Source organism: Varanus komodoensis, unplaced genomic scaffold, assembly GCF_004798865.1.
Source record: "Varanus komodoensis strain SLA01 unplaced genomic scaffold, ASM479886v1 scaffold77, whole genome shotgun sequence".
In the NCBI taxonomy this organism is placed as follows: Eukaryota; Metazoa; Chordata; class Lepidosauria; order Squamata; family Varanidae; genus Varanus; species Varanus komodoensis.
This window is the reverse complement of record NW_025336442.1, coordinates 2,797,561-2,812,165: the sequence shown is the minus strand read 5'-3', so window position 1 is coordinate 2,812,165 and position 14,605 is coordinate 2,797,561. Positions and strand designations below refer to the sequence as shown.

At 54.6% G+C, this 14,605-nt stretch overlaps 1 protein-coding gene across 1 annotated transcript in view; it reads left to right on the top strand.

Annotated features, from left to right (window-relative positions):
- PNPLA7 (patatin like phospholipase domain containing 7) overlaps positions 1-14,605 on the top strand; it is a 67,392-nt gene that overhangs the window by 21,998 nt on the left and 30,789 nt on the right. The window contains exons 17-19 of the mRNA XM_044453036.1: positions 4,702-4,815; positions 8,876-8,936; positions 10,271-10,420. Of these exons, the coding sequence (XP_044308971.1) occupies positions 4,702-4,815; positions 8,876-8,936; positions 10,271-10,420 (325 nt within the window). The remainder of the gene's footprint in view (positions 1-4,701; positions 4,816-8,875; positions 8,937-10,270; positions 10,421-14,605) is intronic.

The window sequence follows — 14,605 nt, the reverse complement described above, 5'->3', positions numbered from 1 at the left end:
GGCGGCAGAATGGGGGCCTTTTGGCCAACCCGGTTTTCTGAGGCTGGGGGCCCTGGAAGTAGAAGGGCTTTGGATCCTCGTGTGTCATCCCATGCCGCTCACTCACATATCTTTACTTTTTCCTCATGATTTAAAAATTATGAGGAAAAAGTAAAGCAGCAACTTTTCTTAAAGTAGCATCTTTCTAGTCCTTCAGGCTCTGAGGATTGGCAAGCAGAGACCGGAGAAAAAAATCTCAGATGCCCTGGGAGGGGGCTGAGCAGCATTTTCTTGGGGTCCTGGAGTGATTTTTAGTGTCTTAACAAGGGGCTCCTTTGTTTCCAAATTCCCAAACTTTATGTCACAAGAAGTCTAGTGAACATAAAGGTCTAGTGGATACAGAGAACCTAACATCAGAGGAGGCCGTTCTGTACATGATTTGCTGCTCTTGGCATTCCCATCAGCTTTGGCTGGGGATGGCTAATCCTTCCTCGGGTGCAATTGGGTCATTCAGCGGAATGTATCTTTTCTCAAGGGAGGCTGCCTTCCATCCTCTGCATGAGTTACCGTTCTGGCTGATCAACCTTGGCTGGGCTTGAGTGGGGAATTCTATTTCAACCATGACTGGATCCTTCAGCCCTTCCCATGTGAAGGCATCAGAGTGACCCTGCCTCAGAGGAGGCTGCTTGTTGTATCTCTGCCTGCTATTCCGGACCTCTTAACATCGCTCTTACTGACAGCCTTCTCAAATATGTTGCTGGCATACACAAAGAGGAACAAGCATCATAATCTGGCTTCTGGAATTATACTTTCAGCATTCATAGGTTCTACAAATCCATGCTTTATCCTAACTCCTTTAAAATAATAGTTCTTCAGTATATCATTGCATCAGCTTGGATAAGAGAGCTACAGTTTTCACAAATACATGCTCTTTTTAATTAAGGAACAAAACAAAGCTCTTTCCTCAGCTAATGCCAGCAGCATCCATTATGTCAAATCAGCAAATGTTGTCATTGGTCAAGCTGAAGTGGTTTGTTAAATTCACTCTTTCCCTGCTCCATAATCTTGGGGCATACGAGTGTGTTAGATAATTATCTCAGCATTTGTATGGCTCAGCCAGTTTGTGATCTCCTCTTAAGTAAACTCGGCAGCCAAACAAATGAAATAACTGTTTCAAAGGCACTTCCAGAGCAACATTCGGTCCAGCAGCCCGTGATATATTGCCATGAAGGTGAAATTAAATTAACAGATGCCGCATCAAGCCAATATGTGAGGTGCTGAATTCCATTTTACGCTCCAGGGGGTTGGGATATTATAGCTTGCTTGCGCTAAACATTCTGGTTAATTCAGCTCATAAATATTAGCTAGGTGGGAGTTCAAGGCCAGCAGCCATTCAGATTTGTTGGCTGGGATCCAAAGCTCCAGACCTGTGCTGGTCCCTCCCTCCCTCCCAGGCAGGTCAGAAAAAAAGCCCTCTATTAAAGGCTTTATTATGTTAAAACTAACCAGATCTGTCACTTCTCAATTGGCTGTCCCCTTAATCTGATGCGATGATCTGATTAAGGCTATTAGGCCTGTCCCTTCTCACCTCTGCTGGCTCACCAGGCCTTCCCAGAGAGTTAGGAACTGCCTAGTTCTCAGCAAGTTTCCATCTTTTGGGCCCAGCCCTGCTTGGCCTCCGTCCTCACCTCCCCCGTGAAGCTTCTCCAAAACTGCAGGAGGTCTGACTCCCACCTGCCTGAAATCTCCCACGTTTCCTGTCTTCCTTGCTTCACTTTCATTTTGCTGGTAGGCTCTGATCCATCCCTCTTCGTGCTTCATCCCATTGTCTCTCTTAAAAGGAACCTCAGCCTTGCAGGGCTGGTGTTTAGTGTTTTGCTCGCTTTGCACTCTTTCACTGAGGTGAACCCTTCCCACATTCCTGCTGGCCACATAGCACCCAGCCCTTGCTGCTGCTGTCCACTGGGGCAGAGGAGCCCCGATCTCTTGGAACAGCCCTCTTGCGGGGGCTGGCCTGAGCCCATGACTTTCCCTGCTTCTGGCATGGAGGACGGATCCCATTTAATTGACTCCAGAAGCCTCTGCCCCAGCAGAGTGCTCTCCACTGCCGGGCTCAGTGCGAAGGGACTTGGCCACCTTGTGGTTCGCAGCAATCAAGCTGCCCGCTGGTCGATACAGGCGGCAGCCTGATGGCATTCCGGAGGGACATGATGTACTCGTGCGGTCTTAATTTTGCAGCCCCGCTGGCTGCTCCCTCCTCCCCTCCTCCGTCTTGGCACTTCACCTCCACCAGGGAGCCAGAGCTGTTCCACAGGGGCGCAGTGCATATCGCGTGAGAGCGATATTTTTTTTCAAAGCAAACCTGTATCCTGCTTGCCTCTCGTAGCCACAAGCATCTCGAACTGAAAAAGGGGAGGGAGGAAGCATAAATTGGGAACAGGCAGTCCGACATTCATTCATTCGTTTCTATCCCACCCAGAAGCTAAAACTTTCTGGATGGTCCATGGCATGATGAAATGTAGTATCAAGCCTTTGATTTTAAAGATGAAAGCGCTGAAACATCAGCTAAGAATAAGCTACCAGGAACTGAGAAAGAAAGCAAGCAAGCAAGCAAGCAAGCAAGCAAGCACCGTGTCAGATGCTGCCAGAAGCTTGGGAGTAGAGGAAGGACTTAACCTGGCCCCAGAAGAATGCCAGGTTTTCACCAGGCAGAGTGCTCTGCAGTTGTGGGGCTACCACCTCAAAGGCCGCTCCCTTTATCGCTTCCCTCACCTCCCTCAGGGAAGGCTGCTGGCAGAGGGCCTGGGATGGCGACTGTGGTGAGCATCGCACACTGCCTCCGATGCAGGAAAGCGCAAATAAGCCCTCGGGACTGGCAGCCCTAGACAGCCTTCTCCAGGCATTTGTCCAGTTTCCTTATAAAACTATCCAACATGGTGGCCATTGTTGCGTTGTGTGGAAGCGAATTCCATGGTTTTCTCTCTGTGCTGTGGGAAGAACTTTCTTTGTCCTGACCATCCCTCCAAGCACCTCCATGGAATGGCCCTGTTGGGTTCTGGCATCATGAGACACTGAGAGAGAAGTGTCTCCATCGCAGGCATAATTCTGGCCGTTTCTATCATGTCTCCCCTTAGTCACCATCGACAGCACTCCTCCTCCATGCATTTGCTCAGGCCTCCGCCTCCACAGAGCCAGCAAGCAGGCCGTGATGGCTGGGAGTCCCGCAGCAACATGCATCTGTGGCGACTCACCACCTCAGGATACACCGGGCCCTTTTCAGCTCACTTTGTGGGCACCCTTGGAGCCTTGCAGAGTTGCAGCTGCACAAAATGGTTGCCGGGGCAGGGTGGCACTTGTCCATTCATGAAATAGCTGCCAGTCGGCCGTGGCCCCTCACATTTCCCAGAAGGCAGCGTGGAGAGGCTAGCAATGAGCTCAGTCGCCTGGGAAACTCAGTCTGCGCCTGGTGGGCTCTCAGCTCCAAGCACACTGCTGCTCTTCTGCACCCGGTCGGAGCTGGCGCCAGAGGCCAGTGCTTGGCTCCTCAGCTTGCCAGTTTCTTCTTGAGTAATTCACTTCTTAAAAGAGAAAAGTCTAGAGGGGCAGGGACTGAGAGAAGTGTCTGCGGGCACATTTGTGCCTGCCAGTTCCATGTGGGGAACCCCTGGATTAAAGTGTCGTAGCTGGCAGAGCTTTTCCTCTGCAGATTTGGCTAATCCCCCTCTGAAGCCGTGCAAACCAGAGGCTGTCGCTGCATTTTTTGGCAGTGGATCCCTAATTAGGCAACTTGACTGGGCAGCACAGCTGCCAGTCCTGGGCCAGCCAAGAGAGGGTGAGCCCTCCCATGCCCCCCCCCGCCTCTCTCAAAGGCCTCCTGGGTGAAGAAGCCACGACTTGGAGAGGGTCGCAGCAGGAAGCCGCCTCTAGCCAGCAGCGAGCCAAGAGTGGAGCCCTGAAGCTGCCGTGACGGCTTCATTCCGTGGGTCTCCCACTGTTTGCCTCCCAGCATTCTCAAGCATTGGCCATGCTAGCAGGGGCTTCTGGGAGCTGGTGTCCCACACATCTGGAGAGTTCCATCTCTGCCCTTGGCAATTCTGTGTCTCTCCATGGGAAAGAACTGGCTGGTTTGGCCAGGGCAGCTGCAGGCTGTGGAGAAGTATCACCTGCTTTCCATCAGAGGCCGACTGGAAGGAAGCAAATCCAGAGCAGACATGAACCAAAAGCCAGTTTTATGGCTTAGAAGAACCTTTCCTTGTTCCATTTATTCCCCGCCCCCCACAATAAACAGGCCTGGAGTTAAGAGAGGCCCCAAACTTATTTTTTAAAAGCTCCAGTTCTTTCACAGAAGCAAAGAGATTTTCCCCCTTGGACTGTAACCTTAAAACAACGTCCTTTGCAGTCCCTGGCAAAAGTGAACAAAGACGGGCCAAATGAAACTCTGGTCCCCAGATGTCCAGCAGGATTTTGGAGCTGCTTCTGCTGGTGCACCTCTTTAATGTCTGTCTGTTTTGACATCCCGGTAAGCGCAAGGCTGTGGGTAGCTTGTCATCCTAGAGCATTTGAGCAACCACAGTTCCCAAACACCTGTCATTTCCATTAGTTTTGCTGGCTGTGGCTGATGGGGGTTGTCAGCCAAAACATCGGGGAGGCTGCCATTAGCCTCCCTCCCCCAGTTTTATGGGGTTACCAGCTCGCTCTCTGTTTCTCTCTTCACTCTTTCAGGTTGAAGCCTTAACCCATCAGCCCCGTGTAACGACAGTGCATGCTGTTCGTGATTCTGAGTTGGCCAAACTCCCCGAAGGGGCACTGACCTCAATCAAGCGCAAATTCCCGCAGGTAAGGTGCTGGCAGGGGGATCTATTCCTTACGAACAGGTAGCCTTGCGTTCCCCCCTGCTGGATTCTGAGCTGGCAGTGTGGGCCTCCTTTCTCGAGAAGTTGCCAGTCACCGAGATGCAGCGGTTCTGCATCCAGCGCTGTGTGCTGGAACTGCACAATAACCTGCAAGAGTCTGAGCCTGTAGGATTGAGTTTTGCTGGGATTCTGCGCTTTCTTGCATTTGTTTGTTTTGGGGTCGTCAGAAAGTACAGCAAACCTCTGGCCATTACAGCAGCAGAAATGTGGGTGGACATACCCTGGCCATGCCTGCCAAAACTTCAGAAGCAGGGTGGTGGTTGAACTGGATTTGAGGGCAAGAACAGGCCTGGAATGAATTATGTGAAGAAGCACAATTTGTACAAGACAATGGAGATTAGGCCAAAGTTGTTCTGAGTGACTGATTTGTTTTCAAGCATTTCTGGGCCACGTGACTTCGAGGGGGCTTTATAAAAATGAAATACTGAGAAATGCATAAATCCAGCTAACAGCCAGGGTGGCTTTAAACATATGGAAGGGCACCATCCACTGCAGACACCCATTTCCCACCCTCTGGAAGGGCTGCCTCTGCCTTGTGCTGCTCCTTTCGAGGATCAGGGGTCTGGGCACCACTAAGATTCCTTGTATCTCCGTTCAGCCTCATTGCCCACCCAGAACAGCTCGGAAGCTGCACTTGTGCCTTTGGGGCTACAGTCTGCATGGAAAGAGGAGGGGGCTCCAGCCGTGGTGTGCATTTCCAAGGCCAGGACTGGGATTCTGAGCTCTCCTGTTTGAGCCAGGCTGGGCGTCGTGGCTGGAGGACTGCGCTCAGATCCTCTTTGCAGAGTTTGACTTTTCCCTTTGCCAAGTCTGGACTGCCTTCTGCGGAGTGGAGCTTAAGTGCAGCCACTTCCTCACTCTGCCCATGTGCACAAGTGCGCATTGAAGGCTCTTTGCTGCTCTATATTTAGAAGAAAGTTCCATCTGTATATTATTGCCAGAGAAGCTGCTCTTCTCTTCATATGGAAATTGGGCCATGTTTCTAGTTTGAGCTGATTCTCATCCACCCCATGGAATAGACTGGGGAGGGGTGTTCTCGTGTTTGCTCACTCGCTCGCTCTCTCCACACACACACACACACACACTAAACAGCTCTGCCTTTTCATGTTAAAAGACAGGTGAATTTCACAGGACTCTCATTGTAAAACAGGCTGTCAATCACAGCCTTTCTATAGAGACAAGACTCCCAAGATGAACTGGGGGTTTGTTTTTAATGGCCACAGGAGGGAAAGAAAGATGGCGAGCCATGAGCGCCCTTCATTGCTCAGAGGCTAGTGCTCCAGTTTTGTAAAGCACTTCCTTTGTCTGTTCAATTTTTTTTCTTTTTGGAAAATTATACATGATTTTTAGAAGAGGAGCTTTGATCTCAAGAATTGCTGCATGCAGGTCTGGTGAATGTGCAGCGCTCTCTGTGCACGTGGTCTGGTTATGGCTGACTGGCACCCCACCAAGTTCTGCCCTTAGTAGGCGACTGGCTGCCTTTCTTATAAAATGCGCATGCAGCCACCTCTCTAATATAAAACTGACTGATGTGAAAATCTGCATCCAGCTTTAGGCTTTCAAAACAGGCCTGTCTGTTCAGACTTGCTCCCTGTAAAAAACAATAAAAAAGCTTGATTCCTGTAATACATGCAAGGCTCCAGCCAATCAAGATGCTTCCCAGTCTGCAAATCCAAAGGATTATGGGCATCCATTGTCGAGCAGGCGAGCTGATTTCTGCCTACCTGCTCCTTCTGCCTGGCACTTCTAGGAGACCATTTCCAGCCATCCAGCTGGGATCCTTTTGAACAGGAGGGGAAGACACCTTGCTGCAGGGGGCACAGGATAGGTCTCATCCTGGCCTCTACAGCATCTTCCTCACCGTGCAGAACGGAGCCGTCCCTTTTCCCCACCCCAAAGTTGAGCTCCCTGCCTCGGAGAGGCTGCTGGTGAACTCGTTTCCGTGCTGGGAGTGGGGGCAAGACCAAGTCGCTGATCCCCAGCTCTGAGCTTTGCCTGCAGCCTTGTACCTGGGACCCAAAATAGCTTGTGGTCCCCTAAAGGTGGCCCAGGGGCCCTGGGATGGCCTCTTCCGGGGAAGTCCTGTGGATGTGATACTGATGCTTAATGCAGGACTGCTTACGAAGCCCTCCAGCTCCCAGGAATCCACCAGGAGGGAGGCAGCCTGGCCACCACACCTGAGGGCGGCAGCATGGCTCAGACAACTCGCAGCTGGCCTGGTAGCTGTTGCCTCTTTCTGCCAGCCCTTGGCCACCACCTTCTCGCGGTCCGTCTGCCTAGCAGGTTCACGCTGGTGCATGCTTGTGCACGGACTCTTAGCTACGCAAGCGGGCAACTTAGTGGAAAAGAGGCCACTCCAGCCTGTCTGGCTTCAGATTCCCCCCCCCCCCCGCCCAGCTTTGTCCGAAGCCGTGCTTTGCTTCGGCAGGGCGCTCTCCTCGCTCACGCTGCGCATTTCAGCAGAGTGAAAAGAGCTCGGAGATGCAGCTGGGAAGTTTCTTGCGGCGCCTGAGTTTTTCTTCTTTCCCTGTTGGCATTTTAGAAGAATAGGAGCTGAGCCACCGTCTTCCTTTCATAGCAAGAAAAAGAACCACATGCCCCCCTTTTCTAAAATGAGAGAAATGCTCTGCGTGCTTCAGAACTCCGAGGAAATCGCGTGCCGTTTGCCTCGCTCGAATCCGGGATGGATGTTCCTTGTGCGTTGCCATGGCAGTGGCAGAGTGACTCACCCAGCAGCAGAGAGCAACCCGCTGCGTGCTCTCTCCGAGCTCTTTCTTGAGTCAGGCATCACGTGAAGGAGCCCAGTTTCTGGCGGAGGGCAGCAGACTCCTCTCTCCGTGACCTTGGGAGTTTGTGAAGTTAATGGACGGGGACGTCTGTTCTGGGCCCTCAACCCCCTCTCCACTGAGCTTCCCAAAAGCCTTGCATCAAGGGACCTTTGGACTGTATTAAACAAGACCGTGTGATGTTATTCCCCCCCCCACCACACACACACTGGCTTCTGCAATCTATTCTTCAGCTCCTGGCACACAGGTTCCCTGGCTGCCAGGAGTGGGTGGGTGGTGGGGTCTCTCCTTCCCTCCAAGGGGGACCAGAATCTGGGTGGAAAGCCTGAGCAGGTCTCTATCTTGCTTCCTTGTGCTTCTCTCTCTCTCGGTGTGTCTGTCTGCCTGTCTGCCTGGGGGCGGTGCCAGGATGCCAACGGAGCAACAGTCTCTTCATTGAGCTCCTTCTGATATTTTACCAGTTTTAATTTATTTTTATAATCCGCCTCGCTGTTTCTGCTAATTCTTATCCACCTCTCTGTCTGACCGCAGAGGCTTGCTAGAGTGGAATAGGCAGGGGCCCCATATCCCCCTGCCCCTCCCCTCCCCTCAAATAAAGGATGAGAGGCACATGTGGCGAGATGGCTTCCACACACTTTCGCCTGCCAACTGTGACACCCATGTTGCAAATGTATAGTGAAGAGAAGCACACGGAAATATTGCACATTTTAAGAAAAATGAGTGTCTTACCAAACCCAAGCAAAGAAATAATAGGTTTCCCTGAAACTCTGTTTGTCACACAAGCTTGCAAAGGCAGGGTGAGCCGAATGTGGCTGTTTTGCTTTTCACCTCCCAGAAGCCCCCCTCCGCATGGCCTGTGGCCGGGAATGCTGGGAGCCGAGGTCCGACGCATTAGCAGGCCTCCTCTGCTGCTCTGAGTTGCTTCCAGTCGTGACCCGTATTTCCCTTCACCTCTTCCATCCCTGTTCTTGCTGCATCACGTTCTCTGAGCAGGGAAGGGTGGGATGGCTGCCCAATGCCTTTGATTTGGGGGCGCTGCAGAGCCCCCCCTGCAACTCCCAAATGCCCTTGTGCATCCCAGTGGGGTCCCCCTTGTGGGCTACGGCGCATGTGGGTCTTCGGTCTCAGTGCCACTTTCGGTCTGACAGCTGGCGCGTCCCTTTTCTTTCTGCCTGGCCTTCCCTCTTCTCTCCCCAGGTTGTCACTCGACTCATCCATTTATTAGGCGAGAAAATCCTTGGCAGCCTGCAGCAAGGAGGTAGGACATCGCGTTCCTGGCTCCCTCTTTCCTTCCCTCCCTCCGTCCCTCAGCAGTGGGAGGTCATCTTTTGATGGCGGTGGGAGAAGCTGGCTGCTGAAATGGTGCCAGTTAATCACCTGATTGGCTGAAGAGCAGCCTTCCCCAAACCAGGTGGCCCCAGGTATGTTGGACTACAGTTCCCAGCATCCTCCACTTGTAGCCGGGCACACCAGGTTTGGGGAAGGCTGATTTTAAGGCCATCCAGTGAAGCTGGGGCTTGCAAGGTGCAGTACCTCTGGATGCCTTTAATGGGAGCTCTGCCCAGGTGTGTGTCAGTCTTTGGCCAATCCAGCCCGGCTCTCCATCCACACTTCCTCCTCTATATCCTTGGCTCTTTCCCTGCCTGGAAACCTTTCCTCAGAGCAAAGCAGGATAATCGTCCAAATGGCCATCCCTGAATTTGTGGCCAGGAACCCCCTGACTTGGGGACATGTCTCCCCTCTGCCAGGGAAGGTCAGACAGGGGAAGGGAAGCATCTTCCCCCTGTTGGTTTCGATCCCTCCTGCTACATGAGCTGCTCTTAGATTGAGCTTGGCCCTAAAGCTGAAAGAGGTTGAGGGCCCTAAGCCTGATTATGGAAGGGCACCTGCCTCCAAGTGGCTCTGAAGCTGCAGTGCAGACTCCCCCCATGCCACAGTTTGCGTCTGCAGGAGGCATGGGGACAAACCAGGCATGCTATTTAAGCACATTTGAGTCAGAGGATTGCAGCCGGCCACCCACTTTTCCCAAGCCATTTTCTACCCCTTAACATCTTCCTGCTGAAAACCTCCCCCTCGCATCACTGTCGCTTTAAATCTGGGCAAATAGCCCAGATTGGGGGGGGGGGGGGCATTTCAACAGGAAACTGTGAAGAACTTGCCTTTCCCAGTCTGTCTTCATGCAGCCCTTCCCACACCACGCAGCTGCTTTGTGTCCCTGGTGTGCAGGTGTGGCCCTCAGCTTGCATCTGTCAGGTTCCTGCAACAAAACCGTCACAATCCATGTATCTTTCATGGCATGCTTATCGTGTGGGAAGCGATCCGCTTGAAAGGCTTTCGTCACCCCAGAGCTGTGTCCCCTAGAGCTGCCCTCTGCCGCAAGCAAGAACCGTCCCATTAAATCCTGCTGGAGCCCCCCTGTCCAAGGCGTGCCCTTTGCTTGCTCCGGGACGCTCGGCGCCTCCTCTCCCTGTCACTCGGTGGGGTGGGGTGGGGAAGCGAGCCACTCTTCTCAGCCTCCACTCCCCGCCAGGCTCACTTGTGTCTGCGCCCGTGGAGCCAAGCGCAGCTCCCCGACAGTCTCTCTGTGTGCAGGTTCCCCGCTTGGATTGCAGGCCGCAGGCAGCAAGTGGGACAACAGCAACCCCGCCAGCAACCTCTCCACTGTCGCCATCATGCCCGTCTCTGAAGAGGTCCCGCTTTCCACCTTCACCTTGGAGCTCAAGCACGCCCTCTCCGCTATCGGTAAGCTTGCTTACAGCAAAGCCAGCCTTAGACCCGTGGGTTGGGCAGCATGCCTGGATGGGGGCAGGTCCCAGTGTGTTGGGCCTGGGCCTGTGCTCCCACCCCCCCCCCAGTTAAAAATTGGCGCAAAATCCATTGCACCACAGGGTCAGGGAAACCCGCAAAGCTCCATGTGCGAAGAACCCCCCTCGCCCTCCCAGAAGGGAGTTCCTGTGCGCCCTGCATGAGCCAGTGTGTAAGGAAGCGTGAGAATAAAAGCCTCCCCGCACTGCGGAGGAGTGCTCTGCTGTGCTTCTGCATGAGTCCTGGTTCTGGGCATGCTCCCGGCTGGAGGAAGGGCCAGCCAAGTTCAGTGCTGCACTTCCCTGGGGGTGTATACGGATATGTTTCTGCTCACGAAGCGCATGAGCATACCTTGTCCATTATCCCAGCTGCAGTCCCATGCAGGGAACATGACGTTTGCAGATTCTCAGGTGGGTGTTTGTATTTGAAAAAGCGAAAAAAAGTTCACAGTTGCACAGCGGTGAAAATGGACCATTTCTCTCTTTAGTCCTCATGCAGAATTTGCACAACTTTAGAAAGTTGCACAAATGGAGGGATGGGATTTTTTGGTGCAGATTTTGCAACCGGTCTGACGCTTCCACGCAGTTTCTGCCACTTGCGTGAAATCGAACCGCAAGTGCAAATATGAGCGCCAGTCAAGGTGTGGACTCGATGCTTGAAGGATCTCAGAGAGCCAAAGGCCGCTTGTTCGCCCTTCCCTGCCCTTTCTGCTTTTGGGATGCATATGTGATGGCGACTCACCCTCCTAGCTGCTTTGCCTGGCAAAGGACTCTTCCCCCAACCTTTGTATGTTCTGGGAAGACAGAAAGTTTAATCTCTTGACACTGGCATTGCTGGCTTGCCACAAGGCGGCCAGTTTCTCCTGCATCGGTTCATTCTGGCCCCGCAGGGCCATCTCTGCCTAGGGTGGCTTTTCTAGGGTCTTGGGCAAGATCTTTCCTGTGCTTTGGGTCTCACCCTTTTAAATTTAGGCTGCAGAAGCTGAGGCCCAGGAGCTCTATCCATCCCCTGGAGTACCAAACTGGGCCCCCAGGGTTCCACAGATGCTGTGCCCCCTTCCTCGGGCTCAGTACCCACTCATTTGGTGGTTCCCTGGCTTTTCTTCTGTTTTCTTCAGTGAAATACCCCCCCCCCCGCAAAAAAAGCTTAGTTACTAGTTATTAGGATGGGTTTTGAGCTCAAATATAGCAGTGGGCTTTTAAAGAGGGTTGTTCTCCTCCCCTTTTGCAACTCAGCCCCTGCCCATCACCGGAATCTGGTCCCAGGCAGCTGCTCCATCATGGAATTCAGCCCTCCGTACCCCTGTTTTGAGTGGGGAGGGAAGCTGGGAACCCTCCAGGTGTAAAGGTGGTGGCAAGCTGCACTCTCCCTTTCTGCAGCATCCTGAAGAATTTTGTTTTTCCATTTGTCTTGCCAGTTGTGTTGGTGAAGAAGCCGGGCAGGAACAAACCTGCCTTTGCCATGAGCCTGATTCCTCAGAATTGCAGCCGGTCATTCGCGCCCCTGTGTCTTCTCCCAGTCCCTCCCTCTCTGCCTGCTTCTCTGAAATGACCAGTGCTAAGTCCCTTCTAAGGCCTCAGCTTGGAAGCAGGCTGGGCTGGGTCAAGGCAGGGGATGCCCGGAGCTTGCCAGAGCTTGGGCAGTGTTTGAAATCCAAGGAAGGGGCTGCTCCACAGAGCAGCGCAGGCAAGTGGGTGGAGCAAGATGGCTCCCTTGATGGGCAGCGTGGGGAAAGTGACAGGCTTCTGGGCAGGGCTGGGAGGAATGGTCGGTGGCAGTGACGTTCAGGGAAGTGGGGACTGTTCAAGGTCAGCGGGGCAGAGCCGCTGCCGGACGGCCAAATCTGGCCTACGTGACGCCTCCTCCTGCTAGCCCCACCCCATCCCTCCAACCACGGAGCATTTGCCATCTTGCTTGCTTTTGTACGGCGTTCACTGCGCTCTGAATGGTGGGGGTTGCTCTCCTGTGCCTAACGTCCTGGCAGTGAGAGCCTGAAGCTACCACAGGCCGGCCTTTTGGCCCCGGCCACCCCTGGAAATGGAGCTTGGCCCTTGGGCTGAGAGCGGCGCCCAGCCCTGGCATGTGCCCCCGTGGTTGCTCAGTCCTAGCCGGGGATGTGCGGAAGAGGGGCACGCAGGCATGCAGGGCGGCTCCCGCTGCTTCTCCAGGCGTTTCCCTCCGAGCCGGAGTGGTAGGGGCCACCTGTCCCTCCATTTCCGCCTTTAAGAGGCCAGGTGGTGGCCTTTCCCCTCATCTCCTCATTTCAGACGGAGAGGCTGGGCAGGGACCCCGGGGCCTTCCGCTGCCTATGCGTGCCGGGAGCTTGCTCCCAGCTGTGGCTCCTGGCCCCCTTGCCAGGCTGCGCCCTCCTCTCCCCGCCGCCCACACAGTGCCGCTCCAGCCCGCACCACCTCCTGCTGGTCAACTTCTAAAGGCCCAAAGTGCTCAGGCCCGTCCTGATGAGAAGCAGCTTTGCTTAAGGGGCCGGCATGGCTTTCCCTTTCAAGCTTTGTTTGGCAGGCTGGAGGCACTGCCCACAGGAGCCCCGCCGTCAGAGCTGCTTGCGTGGATAGATGACGTCTCTTTCGGCACGGGGGCAGGATGCCGCCGATTGGCATTTGAGCAAAAGCGAGCCTGCCGAGACGCCTCCTTGCTCCGAGCCCGAGGGTGCTGCCTCTCTCTCAGGCGCTGCTGCTGGTGGCTTAGCGGAGCCGAGGCTCCCAAGGAAGGATGTGGTGCCAGCCCTTCGTAGAGCGTGCATGGATGCTGAGCCCGCTCTGAGCGGCTCCTCCTTGGCTGCAGTCCTCGCAGTAGCTGGGGGGTAGGGGTGGGCTGGGGTGGGTTTTGCAAGGACGGTAGGCTTCCCCTGAATAATGTCAAGCGCTTTGGGGTGGGGCCTGGGTCCTGCGTGGCCCATTTGCTTAACGAAGGACGTGCTCCTGCTAGCAATGAAAATGGCTAGAACCGGATGGACCGAGATAGACCCGTGCCACTGCCTGCCGTTTTGACCGCTCCCTGGGGCCTGGCCACGTGAATGGTTGTGATGAGCATCTGCTCCCCTGGTCCCGAGTGTCCCACATTTCCGTCCAGTCAGAGTTGCCCCGTCTTGTAATTCCAGGGTGTGCCAGCCTCGGCCCCGCTTTCTCCAAACTGCTGCTCAGTTCATCGGCTCCAGAGCCACATTTCTCTTCCCCTCACCAGGAGCTGGAGGAGGGATTGCTGGTGTGGGCCATGGGGATGCCTGGTCTCCCTGGGGCGGGGGACCACGGCTCTGTGCCCCCATGGGGGGAGCCCCCGCTCTTCGAGGCCGATGGGGACGGCACTGGCTTTTTCGGGTGAGCACCAGGTGAGGGAGACCCTTTGGCTGGACCGGAGTGGAGCGTCAGCAGAGCCCAAGGGACACTCTGTCCTGCCCTGTGCTTCCCAGGTGTCTCCCAAGAACCCGCAGTCCGGGGCGTGAGGGCCAAGAGTCCCTCGCTTCGCCTCTCAGGGACCTCTGAGGGACTCTCAGTTGTTGGGCGAGACGGGAATGCAGCCAATCAATGAAAAAGGGGAGGGGGCCGCACGCCGAAACGGCCCCCTGGCAGTGTCCCCGAGCTGCCAGCGGTGTGCGGGTGTGTCCCCTGCTCCTTTTCCGCTGTCGGGGCAGGGGCTCCAGCTGCGGGCGGGGGCCGCCAAGGTCGTCTTCTTTCGAGCAGCAGCCCTGCACTGCGAGGAGGAGCCACTGGATGCGTGAGAGGCACGCGCCGCTCTCCCTTCCTGCGCGGCGGCCGTGACTCATCCCAGTGCGGGCTCAGTGGGGGGGGGGGAGTTGTTTGCTGCGCGGATGCTTTTTGTGTCCTCTAAATGCTGTTAGACGAGAGCATCTGCTGCGTGTTGCAAGCGCGGGAGCCGAGACTGTTCTCGAATTGTCTGCCTGTCTGTCTCTTTGCTTTTCAAATCTTAGTGGTAGAAAACAGACACACAGTTCATGAGCAAAGGAGGCAGTTGGCCGAGGGTGAATAATGCCTCCTTCCTGCGGGGTCTTTGGCTCAATCTGGGGAAAGTGGCTGGGTAAGATCCTTCCCGGATTGCCGCTCGCTGAGAGTGCATAGCGACTCTTTCCCCGCTCTTACAAGGATC